General features: G+C 36.7%; 1 protein-coding gene across 1 annotated transcript in view; it reads right to left on the bottom strand.

Annotated features, from left to right (window-relative positions):
* The window catches only part of LOC116724394 (leucine-rich repeat transmembrane neuronal protein 4), a 122,846-nt gene that overhangs the window by 95,379 nt on the left and 11,624 nt on the right, over positions 1-15,843 (bottom strand). Inside the window, exon 2 of the mRNA XM_032570060.1 lies at positions 11,936-13,497. Within this exon, the coding sequence (XP_032425951.1) occupies positions 11,936-13,497 (1,562 nt within the window). The remainder of the gene's footprint in view (positions 1-11,935; positions 13,498-15,843) is intronic.

Below are 15,843 nucleotides of genomic sequence, written 5' to 3'. Positions count from 1 at the left end.
CTCATTTTATGATCATCATTATCTGTAATCATTTTCACATTTTCAAATCCCAGGAAATGGCTACTGTGTATGGAGTTCGTCCCTGGTCTTTAAGTAGCCTCACTGGCTTTGTGGCACAATCAATGCACAATGTATTCATTGTCAGTTTTGTCAATACAGTGTATGGTCATACTTTTATTACCCTCTTAATCCAATCAATAGTAGACACAGTTCTATTTATTTTTAAAGATTCTCTAAGATTTTATGGCATTTTTCATTTGTGTCTTGTTATACTCTAAGGCAGGACTGTCTTTAGCAGACTATTAGAAATGTAGCTAAAATAATTACAAGAGGAATAGCAAACATTCGCCTTCTGAGTTTATACGTTCCTGTTAAGTCCTGCTGTTTGAATTATAAAGCACCATGTATGGTGATAACATGGATACTGGAGACTTATTCTCTGAATTATGTATATTTATGTTCTTGACAGTTGGACATATGAGAATCATCACGGCACTAAAGCAAGGCGGCTGGAGAAGAGGAGTCATCAATCATGCGAGGTGCACATTTCCTGCAACAGAAGACAACCTACAGTACATCAGGTCTGTGCACTGAGACCACAGTGAGTGGGATGCTGGAGGTAGTCAGAGACAAGTAATTAACTAAAAATAATATGTGCTTGACACAGCAGAGAAAATGTCTTCAATAAAAACAGAAAACAACAAAATGAAACCTTCAGGATTCGACTGCAGGCCGGAGAGATGAAGGTTATGCTGTGTGCTGGTCAGAAAAAGGTGAGCATTTACACACAGTTGGCTCTGATGCAGAGTGAAATATATAAATATATTTATATATATATATACCACCCCTACAGCAATATAGAAAGACACATGTGGGTGTTCCAGACAGTAAAACTGAAAACAAAACAAAAAAAAAACTGGTGGTTTTACAAAACTGTTCACCTTTACTGTGAATCTGACTTGCAGCCCTTTGCTCTTTTGTAAGATCAAAAGGATGAGGCAAAATCATAACTTCAACAGCTGTTCCTTATTTGTTCTTTATACACTACTTTGATATGCTGGAGTACTTTTTCTGAGCTCATATATAATACAGTTTTTAAACAAAATCTAATATCTGAGAATTGGGTTTTTTTTGTTAGTTTTTTTTGTCTCAATTCTGAAAAAAATATCAAGTAAATCAAACCATTTTGGCTTAATTAAGTATCCTTAATTGCAAATGTATTTTCTACACTTACATTTAATCTGCTGAAATTAGATATTTAACCACAAGACACTAACACAACCAAAGACATTAGATGACACTGACGATTTTGCCACTTTAATTAAAGTGGCTTTATTTTTGTTTTACAGTTCTGCATTAAATTCTCTTGAAAATCTAAAATGTGTGTGTAGCTTGACTTGAATTAATAAATAAACAATCTTAGAGAACCCTCTTGATTTTGAGAGTCAGTGCTTCACACTGGGAGTGTTAAGAGATGTCATGATGCTGTTCAGTTGTCTTCGGTGTGCAATGTTGATCTGGCCAAGTCCAAGATAGTACGTTTGGTTCCAGATAGGAAAAGGAGTGTTCTAAGCTTGACATTGTGTTGCGTCTGTGTTTGCTGCTCTTACTTTGAAGAAAGAAAATAATTAGCTGTTGAATTGTGCTGTGATTTTAGCTTTCTGGCTTTGGCTTTGAGTTAGCTAAGACTTCTCACCGCTGTGACTGATAACACTCGGTTCCAAAGACGCCTTTGGCACTTTTAAGTATGTTGGTTACTCTATAAAAACAGATATAATGAAAGACATAACAGTGATAATTTGTCAGTACTATGTATTTTCTTCAAATTGCTAACCATTAGTGACTAATAAAGCTAAATTTACTATCTGATAATTGGTGTTGACATAAAAGCCCTAATTATGCTAAAGTTACAGTACATCTGCTTCAAAGCTTACGATTTGTGCTAAACTATAAGACAAATTTACAGTTTTTATGCATCTTGGCAACACTTAAGAAAAAGTTATAGATAGCATTATTAAACCTGCAAACAAACTGAATTTATATAGCTCCGAATTTATGCATTTCTTTTCTAGTAATATCGATCACTCAAACTGCTTTAAACTAGAGCCACATTCACCGAATCACACTCACAAACATGCACGCCTTCTCACGCAGAGAGGCAGTTCAGTAGGAAACAGGTTTAAATGTCTTGCCAAGAAGCACATCAACATGTGACAGGACAAAGCTGGAGTCAAAGCCAGAACTTTCAGATTATAGATCAGATCTTTAACCATACATCTGCTGGTTGTGTCCTCTGACATATTGCCATAGGCCACAATGGTAATATACTTGATTGATAAAAATAAATCAAGTAAGGATGAGGCTTTGAGGATGATCTGCAGACAAAGGGCAGTGATTTTTTATGTGGACAGACACTTCCCAGTCTGAACTCCCAGCTGACAAGCCTGTATCCGATTTTTCTTGCTTTTTCCTTTTTGCTTGTCGACGGCTCAATGGTGTTGCCAGGTGTTTGCCTTCCTACGTGTCTTACAGCCCTTAAACTCAGATTTCCTGTCTTTACCTTTTGCTTCCTGAAAGGTTGGCCTAAATACTGTCAAAACCAATGAGTGAACAAATAATTCACAACTCTGGGATGGGCTGACATTTGCCTTGGGTTAACATAAACAAAATTCCAATGCAGAGCTTTATCACTTTGAATGTGAAAAAAATAATAATAAAATAATCCTGATAAATTAAATGTAGTTCCAAGAATCTGCAATAACCATGTTCCTAGATTAATATTTACTGTTTAAAAGACAGAAATGCTAATAATGAAAAGCAGCTTAAAATAACCAAACATGCCGTGGAAACAAATTTCTATGGGTCTGTGGGTCTTAATTTCCCATTCATCCACACACAACCCAAAAGACAAAGTTATCAAAGACCTCATTAATGACTGACTAACATTAAAAAAATGCACAGATGTTTAGAATAAGTGTTTCTGTCAGTGGCAATTGCCCTGGTTTAAAAATAAAACAACACTGTGCCTGTTACAGTAATCATTAGAATTTTTTCATGTCACTGCAGGATTGCACATATGTGCTGAAATGAGAACAGTATGCTTAGATGCCGGAAAATCAATGACTCATATTCGCCTTTCTTACTGGTTTGCAGCATAATTAAGGGGAAAGTGGGAGTACCGCTGTCTAATCTTCCTGAGAAGAATCATACCAGCATGAATATAAACAGAGCATCATTTTTGCATTTAGCTGCAAAAATCTGCTTCTCTTTTTGCTCCAATACACAAATAACTACTGTAACTTATGTCTTCTTTTGAAAAGGAGAATAATTTGATGTTCTGAAACATTTCACAGTCAATCAGAACTATTAAAAAGTAGCTGCAGTGAAACAAAATCTTGAATTTCCTAAAATACACACATCTAGTAGACATCCTACCAATAGATTATGGTCTTCATAACTACTCAAATAAGGCTAGTTTACAACAAAATTAAAATTTTGTGTATTTGCAGTGTTGGTTGCGTGAGGATATTCCTCACAATCTGTGGAATTTCCTTACAAATAATGGATGTTTCTGTACCTCAACCATCAGTTTCAGCCTTTCATTGATAAAATATTTTTTAATCAACAACATTGGAGGAATCATGGCAACAGATTACATTGAAAACCTGATGAGCTGCTGCTCACCCTTATTAAGTCTTCTGCTTTCAACTCATCACTAAATATGGTCCCAGAGCTTCTTTTTGACAACATAAAAAAAACAAAACATTTTGCATTTGAACTGCAGCTTGAAAATTTTCCTCTGGCGGCCCAGCAATCAGCCTGCAACATTTGGAGGTGTGAATATTTCTCCCCAGCTGGGGGCCCTATTCCAAGAGGGAGCCTTAGCGCTACTCATCTAAATGAGCAATGTGTCTGATCCTGGCATGGTGTTTCTTTGTGCAATGCATGCCAGTCATGTTACCAAGAGCATTACAATGAATTGCCTCAAGCAGGGCAGAGGGCTTTTCTGGACACTACAAGTGAAAGTCGGTTTACAAGCGTGTTTCAAGTGATTTATAAAGTTAAAAAGTGATGATAAATTATTGAAAGAGCCAAAAACTTCACAGAACTTGCATTAAAATGTAGTCTTAGTTCATAAGTTAAAGCAAATCTGACCCCAAAAATAAGATATTTTTATTGATTTTTTTTTATTGCTCAGTTGCTCTAAAAGAGATCATTTTGACCTTAAACAATTCCAACACATCAGTGCTCAAAATATGGTAGCGTGAAAATTATTTTAATTGCTGCTTTGTGTATATCTAAACAGATTGTTAGGATAAGTAGACTGCAACCACAGGCTTCTCTGAGGTGTGGCTTAAGTCCCATATTATCCCTCACCTTTTATTCACTCTCAAAGGATCCTGGTTTATCCGCTTAGACGCAACTACAATATGTTAAACTCCTTTCCTCATCCATATGGAAAGGTTTAGGAGAGCAGCACTTCATCAGCAGATAGAGAGGAAGATATGAGGTAATAAAACAGAACAGGGACCTCTAAAACAAATGAGAACACTGTTGAAAAAGGGCTTTGAAACTGGAAGCAGAAAAGGAGATCTGATTGCTAGATGAGTGGATAGAAAATGTAAACAGATGAAAAAGCAATACCAAAGATTCAGCAATTTTATAATGCGAATCGTTGGTCAAACATAAAACAAAGAAGGTGTAACTTACAAAGCTTAACACTAACGATACACCTTGGTTGCGTTACTGAAAGCTATGAGGAAAAGGAATTACTCTTGCCTCTTTTCCAGGTAATGTAATTGCTGCATTAGTGATCTTCCACCCTCATTAAGCATGGATCAAACAGCAGTGTAGAAAGCAGCAGCATGGAACGGGAGTGTGAAACAGACAGGATTAGCGGATAAGAGAGATGTTTTCCCACAGCCGGCACAGTGCGTGTTTTAAGACTCCCACTTGGTTTATTATAGACTGAAGACACTAGCATGTTGAAGTTTAACCTCTCCACTGAATTATAATTAGGTAATTCATCGTTGGCTAGTGTCCCAGTGTTTGTGTTGACACCATGGCAAATTTAAATGTTTTTTTTTTGTTTTGCCTTTTTTTTATTTATACACTATTATTTTGTTTTCTTTCACCAGGTGTTATTACCTAAGCAATGTTAACTTTAAATTAGATAGTGTGAAGGACAAAAATTCCAAAATTACTCTTTAAGATTTCTCATACATTCTAGAGATAGAGACGTTCTAGAGATTTATGAGTAGAGCATAGCTTATGCGAATTTTGCTATGCACATTTGAAAACTCTTCATAGGCAATTATGGGAATTCATGATACAGATAGTTAGGCTGAAAATTATTAGCACATTTGAAATAATTACTTTTAGGTAATCCATTCATTTGACCAGGGCTTTTCTTCTGAGTGGAAGTAATGGCAAGATAGACCAGCAAGAATCCTGATTTATCCTACAAAGAATCTCTGGAAGGAGACTTTAAGACTAGAGTGACAGCAAATGAGCATTATGACCTCAAGGTGCAGAGATCATCGCAACACATAAAAAAAAACAAAAAAACAATTGCCACAATACATTTTAATTTGATATATGTATTTAACTGTAAATAAATAGAAATTTGTCAGGGGTATAAATAATGTTAAACCTAATGTTGTATGATGTTATCAGCATAACAAATACTGTGTTGAGATTAGTCCTAATGTGTAAATAGTTTAAAAACAACTCGTACAGCTACTGGTATCTGTGTTTGTGTATTTATTTGTTGTGTGTTTATTTAGTTTGCAAATCTTTTTTTTTTTTTTTTTTTCATTTTGGTGAAATTGGGAATTAGTGGGGTGTAATCAGCACAACATAAATACTATTGTCACAAGTAAGCATTGGAAAAACATCTGGTGTATTGCCTTTTTTAAATTAGTTTAATCATTCATTCTGTTAATTGTTCATTATTTTGTCTCTTTTGAAATAAAAATTCTGTGTCAAAAAGAAAATTTAATCAGAAATGGTGCCTGGGAAAATTATCTAGTCCAGGTAGTCTATATGTTCATTTATCTACTTATCCATTTAATTTATTATTTTGCTTATTGATTATTTAACTCTGGTGAGAAATGAAGTGGGATGCCATCAAGCATTTTTTTAATTCATTCGTATAAGTAATATTTTTGTTGAGATATCAGTTTAGAAATAATATGCTAATGTGGCATTTTCAATTTCAAGATTTATAATTCATTATATATTCATAAATGTAAAACCGTATATTTTGTTATAGTGCCAATCGAGTGAAATTTTGCAAATTAAAACATCTCCTTTATAAAACTGCAAAATTATTTCCTCTTTTCCAAAATGAAAACAATGTTCTCTCATTGGTCATTTTCAGGGATCTGAACATGTGTGTTCTACAAAAATAAAAATGTAAACAGGGCATTTACTTGGACACACATTAGCATTCATCCCGCTTGATAACTTGTCAAACGCCTAACCGAATGACTTGTCAAGATTTTAATTAGTTTTCTATGAAAGGAGCGGCTGTGATACAACACAAATGATTATATATTATTCTCCTGACTGCAGTACTGAGAGACAGATATGAAGAAGAAATATAGTGTTGGAATGATTGTGGGGAAATCTTCAATATCAAAACATCACTGTTTTCTCCTCTAAAATGTCACTATGAGCTATGAGAAGTACTTCAAATGCTTCTTTGCAACACTTTAAAAAGCCAGGTGTCATGTGCTGATCTGGTTTTGTGGTGCAGTTAGTGGTTCACTGGGCTTTAAAAATTGTCAGCAGGAGTATCAGAGAAAGTTGTTGGAGTCAAAAGGGTAAACATAAATATAACAAAAAGAAAAAGAGGGAATTTCAGAACTGGCACTGAAGGGAATGCTTCAATCAAGCAGACAATGTGGGCTCATCAAAGATTTAGACTCAACACCAACTAGGATTTCTCAGTCTCTTTTTAACATTCATCATGTTTCTACTAAGTACAACAATTTCAGCAAAAAAATTTAAATGTTATTTATTATTGTTTAATGTAATTATTGGAAAAATCTATAAAAAATCTATGTATTTTGTACATTTAAGAGACAAATGTTTGTATTTGATCATTTTCATGGCTATCTGCTTCTCCCCTTTTTTTAAAGAAGAAACCTAGTAAGGAGCCTGAGTCACAAGCTAGAGAATGGAGGATGAAGAGCCTAAGTCAAGCACCTATGAGAGGCTTTTAAAAGAAGGAAAAAATCCAAACAACAAATTCCTTCTTGTATTTCCTGCACTTAAACTGTAAAGAGCCACAAATCAACTTGGGGAAATCAGATGATGACCATTTTCCTAGACCCATCAATATTTAACAAAATGAAAAGGCAGGAAAATGAAGAGAGAGAAGAGTGCATATGTTATTATGTAGAGTTGCCAGATTACAAAATGCATTGGGAAAAAAAGTGCCAGGAGGCATAAAATGATGTTCTGACACATAAAAGAGGTGACATCAAACATGAAATCAGGTGAAGTCCACTGTGCACCTCAGGAGTGCAGCTACAGTGGAAAAGATAAAAGGAAAATCAAAATGAAATGACGGGGGGGAAAGTCTGCTCTGATTGAAGTGACACAAGGAAATGAGGATTCCACTATCTTCTGATATTTCACTAAAAAGGTTGCCAAACATCGAGGCAAGTGGACCTGAGAGAGCAAGGACAATAATATGAAGAGGTTGCTACAGTATATACTGTGGCACAAAAATCCAGATTGAATAGAATGGTAAAAGTGACAGAGGAGGAATACGAAACTGCTGCTCAAGGATGAATGAACATAAGCTGCTACGTACCTAACGGCGAAAAGCGGAAGCAATGCTGCGAGGTGGGCAGAGTGCTGCAAGTGCTGCCATGTTCTGTCCAGTGATTTATGTCTACGCTAAGGCAACAAAATGTAGAAACAAGATCAGAGCACATTCTGAGATGAACTCAGGACTTCGTGGACTCCTGATGGATAGCTCCTGTCTTACCATTCCACCATTTTGTAAGGTGAGAGGGAAGGACAGATAAGGAAAGACAAGGTGTATTTTCAAGAGTATCTGCAAAAGACTATATAATAAAAAGGAAGACTGAGATGAGTTAAGATGCTTATTGTGAGCTGATTTCACAGCTATATTTACTATATTTTGTATAACATAAGACCTAAATGTAAATCCTGGAATTAATAACTCCCTTAAGATTGGAAACGTTACTTCAGGGGTTAGCAATTCTGCTGCATGTTTTCTATTTTTGTCTGTTCTATCTGAGATAAATTATTAGGTCCCTGTAGAACAAAGTGATAGTGTGAAGTGATGTGAAACAGTTGTTTGGAGCAGGACGACATTTAAGACAAGCTGAACAACAGCCCTTTAAGACCAGAGTTGCCCATCTCTATCCTTGGGATTCGATAAGAGCTGATTAAAAGGCGACCCAAACCACAGTAGACAACATCCACATGGTGCACAGCCAAGTATTTGTATGCAAAAATAAAAGAGTGAACTTTTGGGGATGATGCAAAGTAGGTGTTCATAAGGAAATAACGTTTGTATTTTAAATACCTTCCAAAAGTAGAGCCAAATTCAGAGTTTATTAGTTTTGAATCTTTCTGTATATTTTGATTGAATTGACTATATATCTCTGTATATAAATTGGTGTTTTTTAAAAAGTGCCTTGAGATTACATTTTATTCAATTAATGCTATATATGACAACTGGTTGCACATAATTTTCTTTAGAAGCATTGAGGATAAAAGGGGACTGAACCCATTCTTCTGGCCAAACCTTTCAGAATTTTATTAGTGAAGTATTTCACTTTACAACTACATGCTACTTTATGGTGGTCTGTCACATTCAATGAAAAAATGTTGTGAAGTGGTTGTACCATAATCAACTGAGAAAAGGCCTTGATTCATCCAAATGCCAATGATAGGAAACTGTCTGATTCTTCAAGTGAAGATCATTACAATTAATACAATGACCTTGAACTAATAATATCAACAATAGTTATATGTGCCCATCGTGACTTACCTATTATCTAAGACTATGAAATAAAGTATATTGAAAGCTAAACAATTTAATTGGAAAGTGATATAGTCCTGTATGCAATGAACTGAAGCCAAACGATTTTTATTAGTGCATATATGCCTCCACCTACAAAATATTTCATATATTAATAATTAGGTTTGTCACCAGATTTGATGATGACAATTTTAAATGATTAATGTCAGAGACCCTAACCTCCAAAACTCTAAACTAAAGCATTTTTCTGTCCACGGCTTGCAAAGTTATAGCACAGGCTGTCCACACAACTTTTTTGATCAATTATTTTTTCTCTAACAATCAAAGCGTGTTTTACTTCACAATGATGTTCACAGTTAAAAGACAGACTGAAGCTGCTTGTCTGCGTGTGACTGACTCTACATTGCTTAGACAGCTGTACATGTAGTGAAGAGTTGTAAAGATTCAGTTAAAGCATTAATTACATTTCACAACTTTTCAAAGCAAAGTGCTAAGTTTAGAAAGCAGGTGAGCAACTAACTAGAACAGCAAAGTAAAGCCTAAATTTATGTTAAGACTGAGAACATTGACACATGCATGCGACTCATCTAAAAAGTTTAATGTGATAATATTATATAATGCAAAATAATTGCATAACCTATTATGTCCTCTCTCCTGTAGAGGGCAACCTGATTCACAACAATGAATCACACAGTTTTGGTCAACAACGCAAAGTCGCAAATGCGAGTGAAAAGATGAGCAAGTTGAGTCAAACTGGTGTGCTCAGCACCAAATGTAGCTTGATAAAACTCCCTGATAGAGCTGTGGATAAAATCAAGGTGGTATGTAGATATTGCAACAATAAATTCTGTTTTCACCAAAACGCAAAGTGTTTAAAAGACCATCTTCGAGCAAAGCACATTTTCGCTGACACTAGCAAAGATGCTAATTCAGGGCGATTTTACAACATCAAGCCACACTTGTCAGACAACGCTGACAGAGTGCAGCTGTAGAAACTTCAACAAAAACTATTGTAAAAAGAATACATAAAACATCAATGAGGCAGCTAAATCACAACAGCTGGCAGACACCGCATTTACTGCCTTTACTGGATACCCCTCGACATCCGTGGATAATCACAATTACCGTGTGGTTACTACACACCAAATAGATGAGAAATGAAACTACATTTCTTCACTTTGTACATGGCAAAAAATAAGGACAGTGTTGCTGATGCATGCTTCAATATTTACATTTCAAGCTTACAAAGTTAAACATAGTGATTCATCTTGATTAATCAGTCCTATAATGTGATTAATCTGATATGTTTTAATTGACAGCACTAGTTTATGTATGATATATAAAACACGTTATTTGAAAATAATTAGCAACCATTTTTAAATTAGCCTAGCACGTCAGTAAGTTCCCCTGCATAAATAGTATCATGTTTTCAAGACTGCAGATGTATGTGACATCACAGAAATATTTCAGTAGTTTTCTAAACCTAATTAACCTAATTTTCTAGCAGTACTTTTAGGTTGGACACAGTTCCTTTGGGAAAATATGGAAGAAGAGACCCCACAACATCCATCCATCCATTTTCTAACACTCTTGTCCCTAGTGGGGTGAGGAAGGGTCCTGGTGTCTATCTTCAGCTAACGTTCCAGGCGAGAGGCGGGGTCACCCTGGACAGGTCGCCAGTCTGTCGCAGGGCAACACAGAAACACAACTATGCACACTCTCACACCTCGGGAGAATTTAGAGAGACCAATTAACCTGACAGTTTTTGGACGCAGGAGGAAGCCGGAGTACCCGGAGAGAACCCGCACATGCACAGGGAGAACATGCAAACCAAGCAGAAAGACCCCGGCCTGGGAATCAAACCCAGGACCTTCTGCTGCAAGGCAACAGTGCTACCAACTGCGCCACTGTGCAGCCCAACCACAACATAGGTGGTAAATGAGCTAAAGGCACAATAATCACAATTCTAATGTGATCAGTGAAATTGTGAATAAATGTAAAATGTAACCTGGAAAATCAGAGGTAAGTATTTCTTGGAATAAGAGGTTTACCTTATCCTTATACTGCAGGTCAAGTACACAAGAGGAGAGTAAGTGAAAGCAAGAAGAGAAATGTGTTATTCCAGCATTGATGTGGTGTGTAAATACTTTTTTTGAAGAAAATCACTTAGCTGTGTGTAAAACATTTCAAAGGATTCACACTCCTTTAAGGACTATCAAAGACTGTTTCTGTCTGTGTGCAACAAATACTTTTTTCCCTACCTCCATGAATGTGAATTTAAGTGTCAACGGCCAGTGAAAGTATTCATTTCAGTTTATGCTTGACTAATCAATTAGGCAAGTGAGCAAACAAGCAAGTAACTACAGCCATAGTATAAAAGGGAAGAAAGGAAAGCTGAAAGGCAATGCTGTTGGGGGACTGCAAAGCTTTTCAACAACTATCTTGAGTCATAGCTGTGTCAAGAAAAAGTGTGAAGTCATTTGCTCTGAGGAAGCTCTATTTAGTGGGAAAAAGAGTACTACTGTCATTCACATCCAGCGTGTAGGTGCCGTCTTTAAGTTTTAATGGTGACAAAAAATGGTTCTATAAAAATACTGAAAAAAGCATACCAAACACAAAGAAAAAGCTTGTGAAATCAAAACAAGGACATAAATAAGCTAAAAAAAAAACAACAAAAAAACAAAGTCAAATAGCACAAACCATAAAACATGTAGTGTGACAATAACTTTCATTTTGTCTGTATTTATATGCTGTTCTGTGACATAGCAAACAATGCATGTGAGAAGAGATTGGGTTTAGGTGAAACACCCATCTTAAAACATGAAGTATTGTGTTACAAGCAAAAGAATTGCTTGTGCCATCATTTTATTCAATTAATTTGAGCGTAGTGTTAGTAGTGTGTCATACCTCGCATTCTCGGGAGCCTGAGATGGTGTAGGTGCACGGTCCAGTTCCATTGACGAGCACATCCATGGCCTCAGAATTGTTGGGCTTGTAGTCCACATAGTACTCCTGCAGAGGGGAGCTAAGGGTGCGCTCTGTCTCTCGGGGTTTCTTGCGACGCTTGCGAGCCGCGGCAGAGTGCTCCTGGAGCTGTTTCACGCTATTAGGGTAGCGCTTCCAGGACACATAAATTACCAAGAGGATCATTGCAACGGACAGAAACAGGGCAACACTTCCAGCCACAATCTTATGGAAGGAGACAGGTTCTAAGTCTTGCTCTGGAGGAAGTGCAACAGGTGGGGTAACTGCCAATGAAGTAGGACCCCAAAGAGATCCCTCAGATCTCTTTCCCGAGCTAGTTGTCAAAGCCAGAACAGATGGGTTATATTCTGTCTGTACAGGGACCCTGGATAGGTTTGGAGTAATGTTCACTGTGAGTACTGGCCCTTGCTGGGATTGGCAAACCCCAAATGCTTCAATCGCATCCATCACTTTCTCTCCTTGAGCTTTCTTGGGAGAGGCACAAATCATCGTGGTCTCTTTTGCCCCTCTAAAATTTCTCAGCCAAGCCACAAGAGGACAGATGGCAGGGCTACAGTCCCAAACATTTCCTGCTAAACTAATCATGGTCAGTGAGATCCAAGCATCAACAACCTCCTGAGAAACATTTGTCAGCTTATTAGAGTCTAGGTTGAGAGTCTGCAGGTTTGGTAAGCATTGGTAAACTACGGGATCCACTTCTGCCAGTTCATTCCCTGACAGATCCAGTTTTTGGACAGAGGCCCAGGTCCAAGTCAGGCCCTGGCTCATTGATCGAATGCGATTCCACTGCAGGTAAAGAGCTCGTAGATTGTAAAGTCGAGGAAAATGGGAAAAATTGATCTTGGAGAACTGATTGTGCTCCAAATGCAACTCAGTGAGTTTGACAAGTCCAGAAAGTGCATTTCGAGTGATACTCCGGAGGCGATTGTAACCAAGATCAAGGAATTCAAGATTTCTGCAATCTTGAAAAAGACGCATTGGGAGAGTTTTTAGTGAATTAGATCGTATGTGAAGACTAAGAAGTTTGCGTAACCCTTGGAATTGCCCAAGTTGCAAGGCTTGCAGTTTATTGTATGACAAGTCCAAATTCCGCAAGTTAGGGACAGGATGAAATGTTGTATTATGGAGCGTTGTGATCTTGTTCGAACTTAGAATCAGTTCTTTAAGCCTGCGGACCCCCTGGAATGCCATTGCATCCACAGAGGCAATGTAATTATGGTCCAAGTAGAGCCAAATAAGGTGGTTGAGGCCAACAAACTGTCCTGCGCGAAGACTGGAGAGGCTGTTGTACCGCAGCGACAGGCCCTCACAGCCTCCTGAAAGGTTCTTGGGGACATCACGAAAGGCGCTTGACTCACAGTAGACAATTTTTCCATCACAGCGACAACTCTTAGGGCAGTGGCGATCACTTAGAGATGGATTTGCCGCTAGCCACACCTGCATCAGGAGTTGGAACAATAGCCAGCGACGCTGCAGAGCAGAGCCTAAAAATAAAAGAATAAAGGAAAGAAAAGGAAGGTTAGAAAATAAGATAATGTTTACTTTCCAATAATGTGATTAAAATATATTTATTTTACTGAATAAATACTTTTTCATTCAAATGCTTAAACTTCATTGCAAGCACTTGTCCCTGTGACCTCATTTGTTTCCAAAAGACAAAGACAATAAAACAAAAGAGATTCTTACAAACACTGAGATGAGATAAGTTGTCTTGATCATCTTGGCTAAAACATTTGAATTCAATCCAAGAATCTTTTCCTACAAATTTGGACTGTTTAAGTTTTTCAGAAAAGCATACAAAGGCTAAAATGTAACACCAACAAAGAAATGTGATTTTTGGAAGTGTACTAAATCACTAATAACTGGGGAATAAATTCAACCCAAAATAGGAGGAAGAAGAAAATTTTTTATGGCATAACAAGTCCCTGAATAGCAGGAAGCCCATTCTTTCAGCTCAAAAGCAAAACCAGCTAAATGTGAGTCCATGTGCAGGCAGAGTTAATATGCCCCATAGACAGTCCTATAAATATTACCAGAGTAGAGAATGTGTAAAGATCCAGAATACATACAATGTACCAGATGCGCTTAGAATTAAAGTGAGGTGGAAATACCAAGGGAGCCGGTAGAGAACAACAGGGCTAAAACCCACATCATCATAAAACATTAAAGCAAAAATAGCAACATTTACATTTTATTAAATTCAATAAATTGGCTAGTTGATGCAAGCAGCACAGATAGGGAACATGTTGAAAAAAAAGACTTTAAATGAGACTTGCTCTCCCAAACTAAGTGGCCAGACAAGAGGAAGACTGCCACTGCAAGTCACCAAAGAGACCTACAACCACTGAAGATGTAAGGTGGAATGACAAGATAAAAACACACTAATTGTCTAACCATATCTAAATATAAACTGAAAGGTTTTATGGTCTGAATCTAAATGTAAACTTCTTTTTCATCAGACTAAACCAAATACTGCACATCACCACAAACAACATGTCTACAACCAGTAAGCATGCTCTAGGGTTGGTTCTCATGAGCAGGCTCTAGAAAGCTTGCAAAAGATGTAAAAGACAATATAAATTGACAAGAAATATTGTCAAATCCAAGACCATTATTTGACTCAGTTTGAAAAGGAACTATGAATTGAAACAGCATTGTTAAATAATTGAAACCTAAATGCAGCTTTTTAATTTAAAAATAGTTGAAACCTTCAATACCATGTTACAGTTTATAGTAATCTTTATTGCCATTCTTGTAAACAGCTTACCAGGATAAAGGATGTGGTAATTTTAATTACCACCTACTGAAACTACCTACTAAAACAAGGTAGCTTCAGGAGCAGAATTTTTAAATGAAATAATTCAGAAAAGGTTGCTTGCTACCCTGCATTATAGGACCTGTATTTTTGTCTCAGAAATAAAGCCAGAATTTACACAAAAAAGATGAAAGAAGCAATGAATGAACAATGGTACAATTGTACAGCTAAATGAAATTTAAAATCTATTATTAAAATGTTTAATACTTAAAACTTTTCAATGTCCTTAAAATGAATTTAAGACTTTTACTCAGTTGACTTTTTAAGACCAAGATATAGAAATATCTTGAAATACAATCCAAATAGCTGTACCTAAACTCCTCATTTATCACATGCCTGAAATAAGATATTTCAACTTAGCTTCATCAAAATGCCAGAGCCTAACCTCACAGACTTTCTTCTTAGGAGTCTTGAGCATGCAAAACACAAGACAACACACACACACACACACACTCGCTTGCTGAACTTCATGCCCACACTAATCCACAAAACTGGCTTTCAGGTAGTTGTTTGATTCTGCAGAAAGGTGTTGTGAAATTCCATTCCTCTGGGGATATAGTGATGTTTTTGGACCAGTGAAAAGCAAAAAGTAATGATTCAGACTGAATCTGTTCTGCTTTGGTTTGGTTAAACATGAAATGACTGGAGTCTAAATTGAAACGCCTCCAGGACTGTAGACACAACTATCACTCCTTTCATGCTGATTTTTTTCTGTGCTGAGTAAAATTTCACTCTCCATGACTGATCTGCTTCTGCAATTGGCACTGTGATTGCTTTTGGAAAGAGTAACTCCAAATATGGATGAAGATATGACTCTGGAAACGTTATGCTGCATTGATTGTCGGGCTATATTTACTACAGAGGAGACAAAACAGTGGATGCCATGGAATTTGGTGAAAGGTGTTCACATCAACAGAAGTTCAGAAAACTTTTTCAAAAACACACATTTTATACTCCTGATTTTAGTTCAATAAAGCATATAAAACTACTCAGAAAAATCTGAACTTTTTCACAT

This window comes from Xiphophorus hellerii, chromosome 8 (assembly GCF_003331165.1).
Source record: "Xiphophorus hellerii strain 12219 chromosome 8, Xiphophorus_hellerii-4.1, whole genome shotgun sequence".
NCBI classification, from domain to species: domain Eukaryota; kingdom Metazoa; phylum Chordata; class Actinopteri; order Cyprinodontiformes; family Poeciliidae; genus Xiphophorus; species Xiphophorus hellerii.
This window is presented reverse-complemented; position numbering and strand designations above follow the sequence as displayed.